Source organism: Peromyscus eremicus, chromosome 5, assembly GCF_949786415.1.
Source record: "Peromyscus eremicus chromosome 5, PerEre_H2_v1, whole genome shotgun sequence".
Classification (NCBI taxonomy): Eukaryota; Metazoa; Chordata; class Mammalia; order Rodentia; family Cricetidae; genus Peromyscus; species Peromyscus eremicus.
The window spans coordinates 119,998,181-120,012,160 of NC_081420.1; the positions used below are offsets into that span (position 1 = coordinate 119,998,181).

General features: G+C 40.7%; 1 protein-coding gene across 1 annotated transcript in view; it reads left to right on the forward strand.

Moving 5' to 3' along the window:
• Nucleotides 1–62: 62 nt before the first annotated feature.
• The window catches only part of Anapc10 (anaphase promoting complex subunit 10), a 57,163-nt gene continuing 43,245 nt past the window's right edge, over nucleotides 63–13,980 (forward strand). The window contains exons 1-3 of the mRNA XM_059264314.1: nucleotides 63–235; nucleotides 890–1,016; nucleotides 9,651–9,741. Coding sequence (XP_059120297.1) covers nucleotides 902–1,016; nucleotides 9,651–9,741 — 206 coding nt within the window. The 5' untranslated portion in view covers nucleotides 63–235; nucleotides 890–901. The remainder of the gene's footprint in view (nucleotides 236–889; nucleotides 1,017–9,650; nucleotides 9,742–13,980) is intronic.

The window sequence follows — 13,980 nt, forward strand, 5'->3', positions numbered from 1 at the left end:
GACAGAGCGCGGAGTCGGCGCCCCGGAGGGCGTGTGGACGCTATGACGTCATTGTGCTGCGACTCAAATAACTGAGGGAGCCCAGAATCGCTGAGCCGCGGTGGGAGTGGTGCGGACCTGCAGCCAGCCCGGAGAAACGGAGCTGTGGCAGACCTGTAAGAGCGCGGCTCTTCCTCGATCTCGAGAACCGTCCTCTGCGGGCGCAGAGGAGTCCTCCTCCCCGTTCTCGGTGGCGGTAAGCTTGCTGTCTCCTCGGGCCTGGTGGGTCTGCGGTGGAGCCTTAGCGGATCTGGTGGACTAGCGGTGTCAGGCAGGACCCCATTCCTCTGCTAGCCTTTCGTTTATCTTGGTTGGTCGTTTTAGTGTGTTCTGCTGTCGAGATGGGCCTTCTTCCCTCCTCCCCGATGGCAGGACATTCAGGGTTTAACGGAATTTATAATGTCTCTGTGATACTTAAATGATGGTTGTTTGTGAGGCGGTGATAGGGATAGCTTGGAATCCAAAGGGACGTGTCAAGGAGATGGTCTATAGTTCTCTTGGTTTTGCTTAGAATTTACAATAATGTAGAGTATCCATAACGGTTATCGAAGCAGTTCAACATACTCGTAACTTTCCAAGGAGTTTTTTTTTTTTCATATTTTCATAGGTTTACTAGGATTAGCAAACGGTATGAAAGATGAAGGGAATATGAGTGATTAATTTGCCATTAAAATTTATTTTATTTTATTTTTTGAGACAGGGTCTCTATGTAGTCCTTGAGCTCGCCGTGTACAGCAGGTTGGCCTTGAACTCTGATCCTTCTGCTTCTTCGGCACTGAACTTTTGTTTTTACATTTTGCAGAAAGACAGTCAAGTCTTGGAATAATGAATATTGCTTGTTTCTCCACAGAATAATTTAAAAATGACGACACCGAACAAGACACCTCCTGGTGCTGATCCTAAGCAATTGGAAAGGACCGCGACAGTGAGGGAAATTGGGTCCCAAGCTGTTTGGTCACTCTCATCGTGCAAACCAGGTGAGGCAACCCCGGCGCTGTGATAATCATCACTGTTTTCTTTTATAGATGCATGGCTTTCTCTTCTTTTCTTTCTTTCTTTCTTTCTTTCTTCCTTCCTTCCTTCCTTCCTTCCTTCCTTCCTTCCTTCCCTTCTTTCTTCTTTTTTTTTTTTTTTTTTTTAGAGTTTTTGAGACAGGGTTTCTCTCTGTAACCCTGGCTGTCCTAGAACTCGCTCTGTAGACCAGGCTGGCCTCAAACTCAGAGATCCACCTGTCTCTTCCTCCTGAGTGCTGGCATTAGAGGCCTGAGCCACCACTGCCCAGCTGAAGAATTCTGTATGAATATAGTCATGTAGTATGGAAATTGGAGTCTGGCTTCTTTCACTTAGTGTAGTGTGCTTGTGAGTTTTGCTGTTGTAGGTATTGGTAAGATGTTCCTTTTTATTTCTGATTCTGTGGGAATTCCGTTTGACATGAATGCAGCTATCTTCAATTGCTACCTATGATTGAACCCTGGTCATTTTTCTTGGCGTAATTTCTGACTTAGTCAGGGTTACTATTGCTGTGATGAAGTGCCATGATCAAAAGTAAATTGGGGAGGAAAGGGTTTATTTGGCTTACATTTCTACATCTTAGTCTATTATTTTATTATTATTTTGTTTGTTTGATTTTAAGACAGGATTTCTTTGTGTAGTCCTAGCTGACCTGGAACTCGATCTGTAGACCAGGCTGGTCTTGAACTCACAGAGATCTGCCTACCGAGTGTTGGGATTAAAGGTGTGTGCCACTATGCCCCACAGGAGGAATTTCCTTTTCTTTTTCCTTTTTTTTTTTTAAGATTGATTTATTTATTATGTACACAGAAGAGGGCGCTAGATCTCATTACAGATGGTTGTGAGCCACCATGTGGTTGCTGGGAATTGAACTCAGGACCTCTGGAAGAGCAGTCAGTGCTCTTAATCTCTGAGCCATCTCTCCAGCCCCAGGAATTTTCTTAATTGAGGTTCCCTTCTCTCAGATCACTTCAGCTTGTGTTAAGTTGTCATAAAACCATCCAGCACAGTTTCCTAGGTACTTCTGTAAGTAAAGAAAACCATTAGAGTAGTATGTGAAGCTTTTGATTCGGACATTGGAGTCTTTATTGCTTGTAATGTGCTGCAGGTCTTTGATAGTAGCTTGAAATAAACTAGGTATGTCACAGCTTGAGTGAAGTTTCTTTTGTCCTATTATTTAACATCCTTCTTTGACTTAAATTGTGGGGACCTCTCTATCTTGTTTTTTGTATATAATGCTTTTTGTATATAATCCACCAACAAATTGTGTCTTGGGTCTGTCTGCATCTTGCTCTCCTGGCACCTTGTGGCTGTGTTCTGTATACAGGACTAGATTTGTTCATTACAGCTTCAGATACATAGCTGAAAAATAAGGAAACCTGAACCAAACTGGCAGACTAAACTGAGTTGAATTCTTGTCCCATAGATATTCAAAAGTTAATTCATAATTGGCTTTTTAAGCTGGTAGGTTTGGGGTAATTTTGGATTAACTAAGATGAGGTGGCTCTCAATTTTGAGTGATTACAAAGAAAGCTAGTAAATGTTCATGTAGAACTTTGTGTGTCGATGTAGGTTTTCATTTTGGGAGAATAAATTTTTAGGTATAGGATTGCTGAATTATATTGTTTTTATTTCTCCTACTCCAAACTGTATCTTCTATTTCTATTTCTTGACTTGTATTAACAATAACATTTTGCTATCCTATTACACATACTTAACACCTTTTGTGTTTTCTGTACCTGATGTGGTAGAGTCTAAAATTCCTCTGATGTTGATTTTTTTAAACCCTTTTTGAAGTTTCTTCTTTCTTTATCTTCTTCCTTCTCCTCCTTCGCCTCCTCCCCTTCTTCTTTTCTTCTCATTACTTTACATTACATTACAAATGTCTCATGTTGCATGTGTGGAGGTCAGAGGACAGCTTGCAGGAGTTGGTTCTTCTTCTATCATGTGGTTCTGGGAATAGAGTTGAGGTCACCAGGCTTGGTGGGAAGCTACTTTCTGGCAGGATCCACCTTGCTAGCCCTCCTCTAATATTGTCTTTGGGTTTTCCTAGAAACTCCTTTAAAAAAGATGTATTTTATTTGTGTGTCTGTGTGTGGATCCACGTACATGTGCTTGTAGGTGCCAGTGGAGGCCAGAAGACGGTTGCAGACCTCCTGAAACTGGAGTTAGAGCAGTTGTCAGCCTCCTGCCATGGGTTCTGGGAACTGAGCTCAGGTCCTGGAAGAGCATCAAGTGCTCTTAACTGCCCAGCCATTTCTCCAGCCCCAAGAAACTCCTTAGTAAATGGAGTCCACACCTACAGTTCTTTTAATCTGATAGCTGTTGTTGATGTGTGGTGACTTGGTGGGTTAGAGGTGTTCTATAATCCTATAACTAGGTCTTAATCTTTTGTTGGACCCATGCCTTGGCTCTGACGTTTCACTAGTCGTTCTTGGTCCTTTCCCTCCATAAGACAAGAATGCTAGAGAAAGATACAGTTACATATTTCCCTTTAGTTGGGATATGCTAAGTTAGCTTTCTTTGAAGTCTGACTTTTAAAAAAGGGTACAGAATACTCTTGGTATATTTCAGAATGATTACTTTTCTTTCTTTTTGCAGAAAATACTAGGAGTTTTCTCCAGATTGTAACGAGAACCAGGTAGATCTCCTAACTCATATAGTGCTCCTTAAGGTGCGGCTCTAAGAGCTTTCTCTCTCAAGCCAGGCTATGTTGTCTTGGTAGGTAATGAAGTTTCCTGTTAGTTGCTAACTCTAGAAGGGAACTTTGATAAGTGCTGCTTCTCTCTAGTTTTCTGCAAGGTTGTTCTCTCTAGGATGTCAGTTCTCTGTTGGACCTGAGAAGTGTTAATTTTCAATTTGTTCAGCATTTTCATAATTCCAAAAATGGGAGTGAAATTTTTTTTTTTAAACTCAGATGGGATTTTAAAAAGTTTTTATTTGTATGGGTGTTTTGTCTGTCTGTCTGTATGTGCACCATTTACATGCCTGGTGTCTATGGAGGCCAGGAGAAGGTGTTAGGTCCCATAGGACTGGAGTTACAGGTAATTGTAAGCCATCATGTGGGTGCTGGTGATTGAACCTGGGTCTGCTTCAGCTTCTAAGCTTTTACATATTAGACTGAAAACCACAAAGCCCTCCTTTTACATCGAAACTATTATATTTTTATCTGAGTGACTTTCTTATAGAAAACATGTTGTTGAATCTTGCTATCTGTCATTTATTTGGTGTGCTTAGATCACTTGGCACTTAAATACATGTAATGTATCTATTGGTGTGATTAGATTTAAATCTGTCTTACAATTTTTGTCAAGGATATCTTCATGGAGATGATATTTAAGGTGTGCCGAGTATAGCTCAACCATATGTATAGACAAGACATGATTTAGTCTAAGAATTGGGAGAACTGGTCCAGAGGAGCAGATTCTAGTGAGATGGTATAGCTGAGAATAGTAGGCTGAGGACAGGTTATAAACAGCTTTCTTTTTGTTGTCATTGTTTTTCGAGACAAGGTTTCTTTCTGTAGACCAGGCTGGCCTCGAACTCACAGAGATCCACCTGCCTCTGCCTCCCAAGTGCTGGGATTAAAGGCATGCCACCACTGCCTAGCTTGTTTTATTTTATAGATGTGAACCATTGAAAAAGTTTAAGTAGCAGAATAAAAGAGTATTTGTTTACATTTGAGAATTGTGGAGGACATACTGAGGTGAGGCAAGAGTAGAGCCTAAAAATCCAGTTAAACAAAATGTAGTAATTCAAGTAAGAAGTGTGTAAGGGAAAGTCTTAATCATTTTTAAACGTTGATAACAGTATTTGAGAGGTATTAATACAGATTGGCTTGTCTGCTAAAGGATGAAAGGTACCGTGTGGACTTGCAAAATTGTATCATTGGAAATACTTGTTTAATTTTTTTACTCAGATTAAAGTTAGAATATATTTAATAGATTCAGCTTAGTTGAAGACACATCACAAAACAATCCCACAATTCAGCACATATGTCAGTCTCAGCCCAGGAGACTGGAAAAGTTAAAGGTTACAGTTATGTGCATTTAAAAAGTTCATATAATAATTTAATCACTTTGTTCAGTAACACCAAACGCATACCATGATGAAAATGAAGTTAAAAGGAAATAGACACTTTTCATATTTTTGACTCTGATTTAATATAAATAAGAGACTCATTATGATGGTGTTTTGTGTTACCTACTCTATTTGATCTATAGTTTTCTAGGAAGAATTGCTTTTATGATAAAATGCTTTTATTTGAGAAGCATAATAGCATAGTATAAGTGTTTTTTTTTTTTTTTTTTTTTTTTTTTCCAAATCATAGACTTAGTAAACCTTGGTTTGAATTCATACTGTAACTAGCAGTTATGGTCATTGAGGCAAGACTTTCTGAGTTGAATACATGCTTCAGAGAAAATAGAATAGCAAAATGATAGAAAATAACTTTAAGAAAGCATCTGGGAGGTTTATTTTAGGTTGTGGAAGTAAGAAAGGCATCGTTTAGAAGTGGAATTCACTAAACTGTGAATGTTTAAAAGAATCTGTTGTGTAAAAAATTCAGAGAGCCATCTTCTTCACATGTGACAGCTAATTGAAATGCTTTAAATGAAATGGTTCCTCACATTTGAGATTTTAGAAGCAGCTAGAGTGGCTGGAAAGCAGTAAGTAAGGAGGACAATTATAGCTTAGCATAGAGAAAGCATTAGACAGAGCCAGATAATAGTAAGTCTTGTACATAATGAAACAGAATTTGGATTGAGGGCCTGGGAAGGTGGTTCAATTGGTAAAGTGACTGTCTGTGTTCAAGCATGAGGACGTGAGGATTGTTTGTTTTATGTCTATGATTGTTTGCCTGCATGTATGAATATAGACTTATGTGTCTGCCTGGTGCCTCTGGAGGCCAGAGTGGGCATCGGATCCCTTGGAACTGGTGTTATAGATAACTATGAGCTGCCATGTGGGTGCTGGGAACTGAACCTGGGGCTTCTGCAAGAGCAGCAAATGTTCTTAACTGCTGATCCACCTCTCTAGCTACAGAACTTGAGTTTTGATCCCTCGCACTTATGTAAAAATCCTGGTTTGTCAAGGGGTGCCTGTAGTCCTGGGGCTTGGAAGGCAGAGATAAGAGGATCCCAGGGGCTTTCTGGCCAGCTAGTCTTGCTGAATTGATGAGCTCCAGGGTCAGTGAGAGACATTGTCTTATAAAATAATGAAGAGAGTGATTGAGGAAGACACCTGTCTTAGTTAGGGTTTCTATTGCTGCAATGAAACACCATGACTAAAAAGCTAGTTGGGGATGGAGGAAAGGGTTTATTTGGCTTATACTTCCACATTGCTGTTCATCACTGAAGGCAGTCAGGACAGGAACTCAAACAGGGCAGGATCCTGGAGGCAGGAGCTGATGTAGAGGCCATGAAGGGGAGCTGCTTACTGACTTCCTTCTCATAGTTTGCTCAGCCTGCTTCCGTATAGAACTCAGGACCAACAGCCCAGGGGTGGCACCCCCCACCATGGGCTGTGTCCTCCCCCATTGATCACTAATTGAGAAAATGCCTTAAAGCTGGATCTCATGGAGGCATTTTCTCAAATGAGACTCCCTCCTCTCTGATGACTCCAGCTTGTGTCAAGTTGACACACAAAACCAGCCAGTAAAACACCTGACATTGACCTCTGGCTTCTTCATTTTCGTGCAGCTCCCCACATCCGTGTGCACATATATATATATACACCACAAATACACATACATGCAAAATAAAGTAGAGAGTGATAGAGGAAAATACCTAGTATCAACTTCTGGTCTCCACATGGACACATATATGCATGCACACACAGGAACACATAACATACGTACACCACACACATGCACACATGCATAAAGAATTTGAATTTTAAGTACAAGGAGAAAGCACATTGGTTTCATTTAGTTGAACTGTAAATAGTTGTAGGATATAATTATAGGTGAATTCTTTTATGAAGTCTATATTCTTTTCTGTCTGTCTGTCTGTGTCTTTTTGACAGGGACATACTATGTAGTGCTGGCTGGCTTGAAACTCTCTATATGGACCAGACCTGCCTCCAACTCACAGAGATCTACCTGCCTCTGCTTCCCAAGTGCTGGAATTAAGGGTGTGTGCCACCACACCTGACCTCACACGTTACTTGTTAGGTCTTCAAAGTTAAGGCATGTTGTATATGGTACTTGTTAGGTCTTCAAGATTAAGGCATGTGGTTCAATTATAGTAACTCCCTGTCCAGTGTGAAAGTAATTGTGTTGCTAGAGATGCTTAAGAAGAAAATGCCTTGGACACTTTAAATATATCTTTCACATATTGGTGTCTGCACTATGGATCCAGACATGCTCTCTTAATGGGGTAGAGACATTTGGAAGGTTAATCCAGACCTCATAAACACATTAAAACCACAGCTTGTGTTACATTCATTCACTTTGTGTTGAACCTAAATCAGTCTGGACTTAACCTCAATATGACCATATACTGCCAATGGAGGACCAAGAGAAAAAAGTGAGTATTTGCTAAACAATAACCATAACCACAAGGAATATTGTTTTTCTTTGCCTTAGGACAATTGTTTTTACTTATGGATGGTTTTATTGCCCATACCCTGACCCCATCCTTTAGCAGATTTTTTGATTGTCACCATGACCATGGGAAGGAGGGAGAGCTGTTGTTTTCTGGGAATCAAGTAAGTAGAGGTCAGGACAGCCACCTCATAACAAATCATTGTTGAGTCCAAAAGATGAGTGGGGCCAAGACAAGAATAAGAAATGCTACCTTAGAGAAGTAGCTGTGACATTTTAGCGTGTATCAGAATCACCTAAAAGATTGATCAAACAAACTCTCAGTGAGGCAGGCTCTCAGAATTGCTGATGTAGCAGCTCTAGAGGGATGTTGCAGTGTAGAGGTTTATAGTGGTATTTTATTTGTACTGAAATGTCATTTGTATGTTAATAAATAAAGTTGCCCGGGGGTCAGAGCTATTAGCAAGCCATAGCGAAAGCTGGGCGGTGGTTTTGCATGCCTTTAATCCCAGCTCTTGGGAGGCAGAACTAGGTAGATCTCTGTATGTTCAAAGATACAGCCAGCATTGGAGACACACGCCTTTAATCTCGATACCAACCATAGAAGACCTGGAGGTCTGTACAGACAGGCAGTGACTATGAGGTCATGTGGTTGGGTTTACAACCAATGAGAAGGCAGAACAGAAACTCTATAAAAAAAGACAGACACAGGAAGTAGGTCTCTTTCAGAGAGGTACAACAACAGTGGCAGTGAATTGTAAGGTTTTTAGCACTTAGCTATTGCTCTGACCTCTTGGCTTTCATCTCTGTATTGGCTCTGTGTTTCTTATTTAATAAGACGGTTGGTTACATCTCCAGAGGTTGTACTGTAGACCGCTGCAACTGGAGAGAGCTCAGCTGTTGAACACTTGCTGCTCTTTCAGAGGATCTGAGTTCAGTTCCCATCTTTTACATTGTGCAGCTCACAACCACATCTAACTCGCACTTCATGGGACCAGTGCACTCTTCTAGTGTCTGCAGGCACAATAAAACCTTAAAAAAAGAATCACTGAAGCCTGTTATGACATATGAAAGTTTTTTTCCTCTGCATAATATTCTTACCTAGGGACATAATACCTCTCAAAGCTGTTAAAACAGATCTGCCATTGTTTTAAGTCTTGATTTGACTAAGACAACTCAGATATAATAATGACGTTGAAAGCCTTAGGAAAGAGGTGGCATCAGCATGTGAGTTTATGTTCATAAGACATTCTGCTTATGAGAAAACACATGGAAGTGAAAGCTGGTAATCATCCCCAGTGTCCTAGAGGTAAAGATCCAGAATAATCAGTTCTCAAAAGATTATGCTTATTTATTTTTCCCATTATACTTTCATGAGTAATGTCTTAGAAGCAGATTTCAAATTAGTCTTGAGTTAAAGTATTTTTGTTTAATATTTATTTTGCTTAAGACTAAATACCATTTAATGAAATTCTTTGAGGTAAGGTACAAATAAAATTATAAAACAGGGAAAAAAAAATCTAGCCAAAGTAGAGTAACTAGAATAAGTAGAAGTAGCCTTTAACTCAATAGGTCATTTAAAAAAGGGCTTTCTTCAGAATCGTGAGATCTAGTTATCTTGATTATGGAACTTGAAAAGTAGCAAAAGGCAAGGATAGCATACCGAGCTTGCTTGAATCTGCTTGTTTTAAAGGACAGCACAGGATGGATCTTTCTTAGATTAGTTTATAAAAAGGGTAAGAATGTGGATTTGAGCAAATAAGGACTTTATATATCCCCAAAGATGCCTAAAATCCACCTACCCAAAGTGTTTGCCTGTGTGTCAAGGGGATTGAACCCAGGGCCTCACACATAAACAGTTAATATACCAGTAAGCAACACAGCCGCCATTAGTGGTATTTCTTGAGCTGAGATCAGGATGAAAGAGTGGAAGCAGTTTGGTTAAGTTTCATATTTTCACTGTCTTTATCAAAATTTCTGGACAAATACATATAATTTTATGTTTTAAATATATAACTTTCTCATGGAAGTTTCTTGCCATTTTCACTGTTTTTAGGGTTTGGAGTGGATCAATTACGAGATGACAATCTAGAAACTTACTGGCAATCTGATGGCTCTCAGCCTCATTTAGTGAACATCCAATTCAGGTAATACACTTTTTTACTGTTTCATATACTGTAGGTTATAAGTGGACAAGGAAATCAATTTTATTTACATAAAATGTAAGAAATTAAAATATGCTTAACTGCTGTTAGACTCTATTAAGTCTTAGAGATTATTTTTTTGCCATCCAGATTGCAAGCAGCTTCAGTGTATTTTGCGCTACCCTTTATGTATTTTCTTTTCCATGTGTGTATGTGCATGTGCGTATGTTGTGATTGTGTGTGTGTGTGTGTGTGTGTGTGTGTGTGTGTGTGTGTATGTGTGTGTTGTGATGTGGGTGTGTGTAGTGGTGCACATGTACACCGTTGAATGTGCATGGATGTTGGGTGTCTTTCCTCAATTGCTCTGCATCTTTGTCTTTTTGAAACAGGGTCTCTCGGTGAACTTGAAGGTCATCACTTTGGCTAAGCTGACTGGCCACTGAGCTTCAGGGATCCACCTCTCTCCCCTTCCTCCTGCCTCCTCCTCAAGGCTGGAGTGGGTCCTAGGGATCTGAACTCAGGTCCTCATGCTTGTGAGGCAGGCACCTGCCCACTGAGTCATCTCCGTAGTCCTCTTTATACATTTCTGTGATACTTTATGTAAGTGGTTCTGAAATAATAGGATTCAATTTTAGGAGATAGAGTCAGAAAAATATATTTTACAATCTGGTATGTATCTTAATATATGATGCTTGTAAGTTTCTTAGGTATGATACTTAGATAACTTTATATTTGTACTTAACCTTTGGGGGAAAATACTTAACCTAGAGTCTATAAGCTTAATTTTGAAATGATTACTATTTTTGAGATAGGAAAACACCTGTATGTTAGTGTAGTGCTCTGGATTTGTTGACTGTGAAACTAGTCAGCCTTCTTATCTTACTACACTGTATCTTCTACCATTCTAAAATGTCTTTTGAGTAGATAGTCAATATTTGAATCTTGTGGTCCCGCTGGTCTCCATTTCAGCTATGTAGTTCTGCTATTACAGCACCAAACAGCCAGATACCAATGCATAAATGACTGAATTTAGTGCCTCCGGCTAAACTGTATCCCAGGAAAGCAGATGCGAGGCAGGAGTTGGGCACTATTCTAGGTTGTAATATATATGTGCCAGCAATAGCAGTTAACTTTTTTAAGGGTTAAGATTGTAGCTACTGCCAGTTACAGTAGCACGCATCTTTAATCCCAGTACTTGAGAGACAGAGGCAGGTGGATGTCTGTAGCACGAATCTTAAAAAGGTCTTATTAATAAAATCAAACCCAGAGCCAGGTATTGGGTTAAAGCTGGAAGATCAGAGAAACAGAACAAGCCACAGCCACCTCACCTTGCCAATTCCTCAGCTGATCCTGTTTCCTCAGACTGGAAACCTCTGAGTCCTCATCCAGAATAAATCTCAGCTGAACTGCTGCTAAAAGCCTAATTCCTGGTCTTCACGCCTTATATACCTTTCTGCTTTCTGCTATCACTTCCTGGGATTAAAGGCTCACTTCCTGGGATTAAAGACATGAGTCACCATGCCTGGCTGTTTCCAGTGTGGCTTTAAACTCACAGAGATCCGGATGGATCTCTGCCTCCCAAGTGATAGGATTAAAGGCGTGTGTGCCACCATTTTCTGGTCTCTATGTCTATCTAGTGGCTGTTCTGTCCTCTGACCCCAGATAGGTTTATTAGGATGCACAATGTATTGGGGGGACAAAATATCACCACAAATCTCTGTGAGTTTGAGGCCAGCCTGGTTTACAAAGTGAATTCCAGGACAGCCAAGGCTACAAAGATAAATCCTGTCTCAAAAAAACCAAAAATAAATAAACAAAGCAAAAAAAGAGATTCTGCTACTTTGTCAAATGATTACCCACTTGTGTTATTTATTTTCCTCATCAGTGAAACCAGATGGCTGATAAGAAGCAACTTAGAGGAAGACGTTGTCTCATAGTCTGAGGATACAGTCCGTTATAGTTGAAGCAGCACAGTGGTGTAAATGGTTGGTGTTGTGGAGGCAGAAAAGTGAGGCTGATGGTCTCATTTCAGCAGACCAGGAAGCTGAGACAAGCAGGAAGTGAGATCAACTTAGAATTTTTTTTTTTTTTTTTTTTTTTTTTCAAGACAGGGTTTCTCTGTGTAGTTTTGGTGCCTGTCCTGGATCTCACTCTGTAGACCAGGCTGGCCTTGAACTCACAGAGATCCACCTTGCTCTGCTCCGGAGTACTGGGATTAAAGGCATGTGCCACCACTGCCTGGCTCAAGTTATAAATTTTAAAGCTAATCTATCCTCCAACCCTTACTCTAAGTTACTGACTTCCTCTAGCTAGGCCCCACCATTAGGGACATGAGCCTGTAAGGGACATTTCCCATTTGGTTACTGGGTCCTTAGGCTTATGACCATCTCATTATGCAAAATGTCTTGAGTCCATCTTCAAAATCTCAGTATTCCCACAGCTATCCTACTGTTCAAAATCCCAAGTTCAAAGTCTCTTCTGAGACTCAAGGCAAGACTGTAATCCCCTGTAAGATAAAAAAGTGTGTGCTCGTGTGTGTGTGTGTGTGTGTGTGTGTGTGTGTGTGTGTGTGTGTAATTTTAGCACACAGTGGTACAGGTAAACATTCCCATTTGAAAAGAGACATACAGAAGCATAGGAAGGAAAGATCAGACTAAATATCAGACCAAAACTCAGCAAGGTAAACACTGAATTTTGTAGCTTCTTGTCCATCATCTAGGCTCCACTATGCTAACGGAGGTCATCATGTGGGCTCCAGTAGGCTAAGGGAGGTCCACCTTTAAACTTTGGGGTCTACAGAATTCATGGCTTCTCTTTTAGGCTAGCTCCATTCAGTGCCTGCTGCTTTCTTTGGTCGACATTCATGTTTCTGGTTTCTCTGATGTCTTTGGATTTCCTTTGCAAATTAGGCTTTGTCTTTCACAGCTCCATACACAGCCCACTCATCAAGTTGTATCCTAGAGCTTTTAATGAGTGGTGTCTTGCCCTTAAGGCACCTTTCCTAATGTCCAGTGCAGAATCCAAGGTTTCTCCTTAATGGTGCTATTCTCTTAACAGTTACAGCTACTTTATCTGAACCTGCCTTGACCTCAGCTTCCTCTGGGTTCAAGTTCTTTTCCTTGCTATGGTGGTTTGAGTGACATTGGTCCCCATAGACTCATGGGCTTGAATGTGGCCCCCAGTTAGTGGAATTGTTTGGGAAGAATTAGGAGGTGTGCTCTTGTTGGAGGAGGTATGGACTTGTTGGAAAAGGTATGTTATTATGGTGTGCTTTGAGGTTTCAAAAGCCCACGCCAGGCCTTCTCTGTCTGCCTGCTTACAGATCAGGATGTAAGTTCTCAGCCTTGTGATGCCATGATGATCATGGACTAACTCTCTGAAACTTTAATCAAGGTTGCCATTTTATGTCTTCTCTTATAAGTGTTGCCTTGGCCCTGGTGTTTTCATGGCAATGTAACAGTGACTCAGACAACTGCCACAGTATATACTTCTGTCCACAGGTTTAACTGGGCCATATCCCTTTCCTCTCCAGACTTCACATTTTTTTCTGTCTGCTGCAAGCGTGGGAAAATGCAGTAAGCATTAAACAGGCCACAGCTTCAATATTAAGATGTGATAACATTCCTTCACCAAATAGTCTTTTTTTTTTTAGATTTATTTATTTATTATGTATACAGAAGAGGGCGCCAGATCTCATTACAGAGGGTTGTGAGCCACCATGTGGGTGCTGGGAATTGAACTCAGGACCTCTGGAAGAGCAGTGGGTGCTCTTAACCTCTGAGCCATCTCTCCAGCCCCACCAAATAGTCTTCATTGTTGCCTTGATTGGGTTTAGAATCACTGTGGTGGCTAATTTTTTGTCAACATGATACAAGCTAGAGTTATCCAAAAGGAGGGAACCTCAGTTGAGAAAATGCCTCTATAAGATCTGGCTGTAGGACATTTTCTTAATTAGTGATTGATGATTAGCCCATTGTGAGTGGTGCCATCCCTGGCTGGAAAGCAGGCTGAGCAAGCCCTGAGGAGCAAGCCTATAGGCAGCACTCCTCCATGGCATGTGCATCAGCTCCTGCTTCCAGAGTCCTGCCCTGCTGGAGTTCCTGGCCTCACTGCTTTTGATGACGAACTGTTAGTGAAATAAACCCTTTCCTCCCTATAAGTTGCTTGCTCATGGTGTTTCCTCACAGCAATAGTAACCTAACTAAGACAATTCCTTAGAAGACACACTTTTGGTGTGACTGT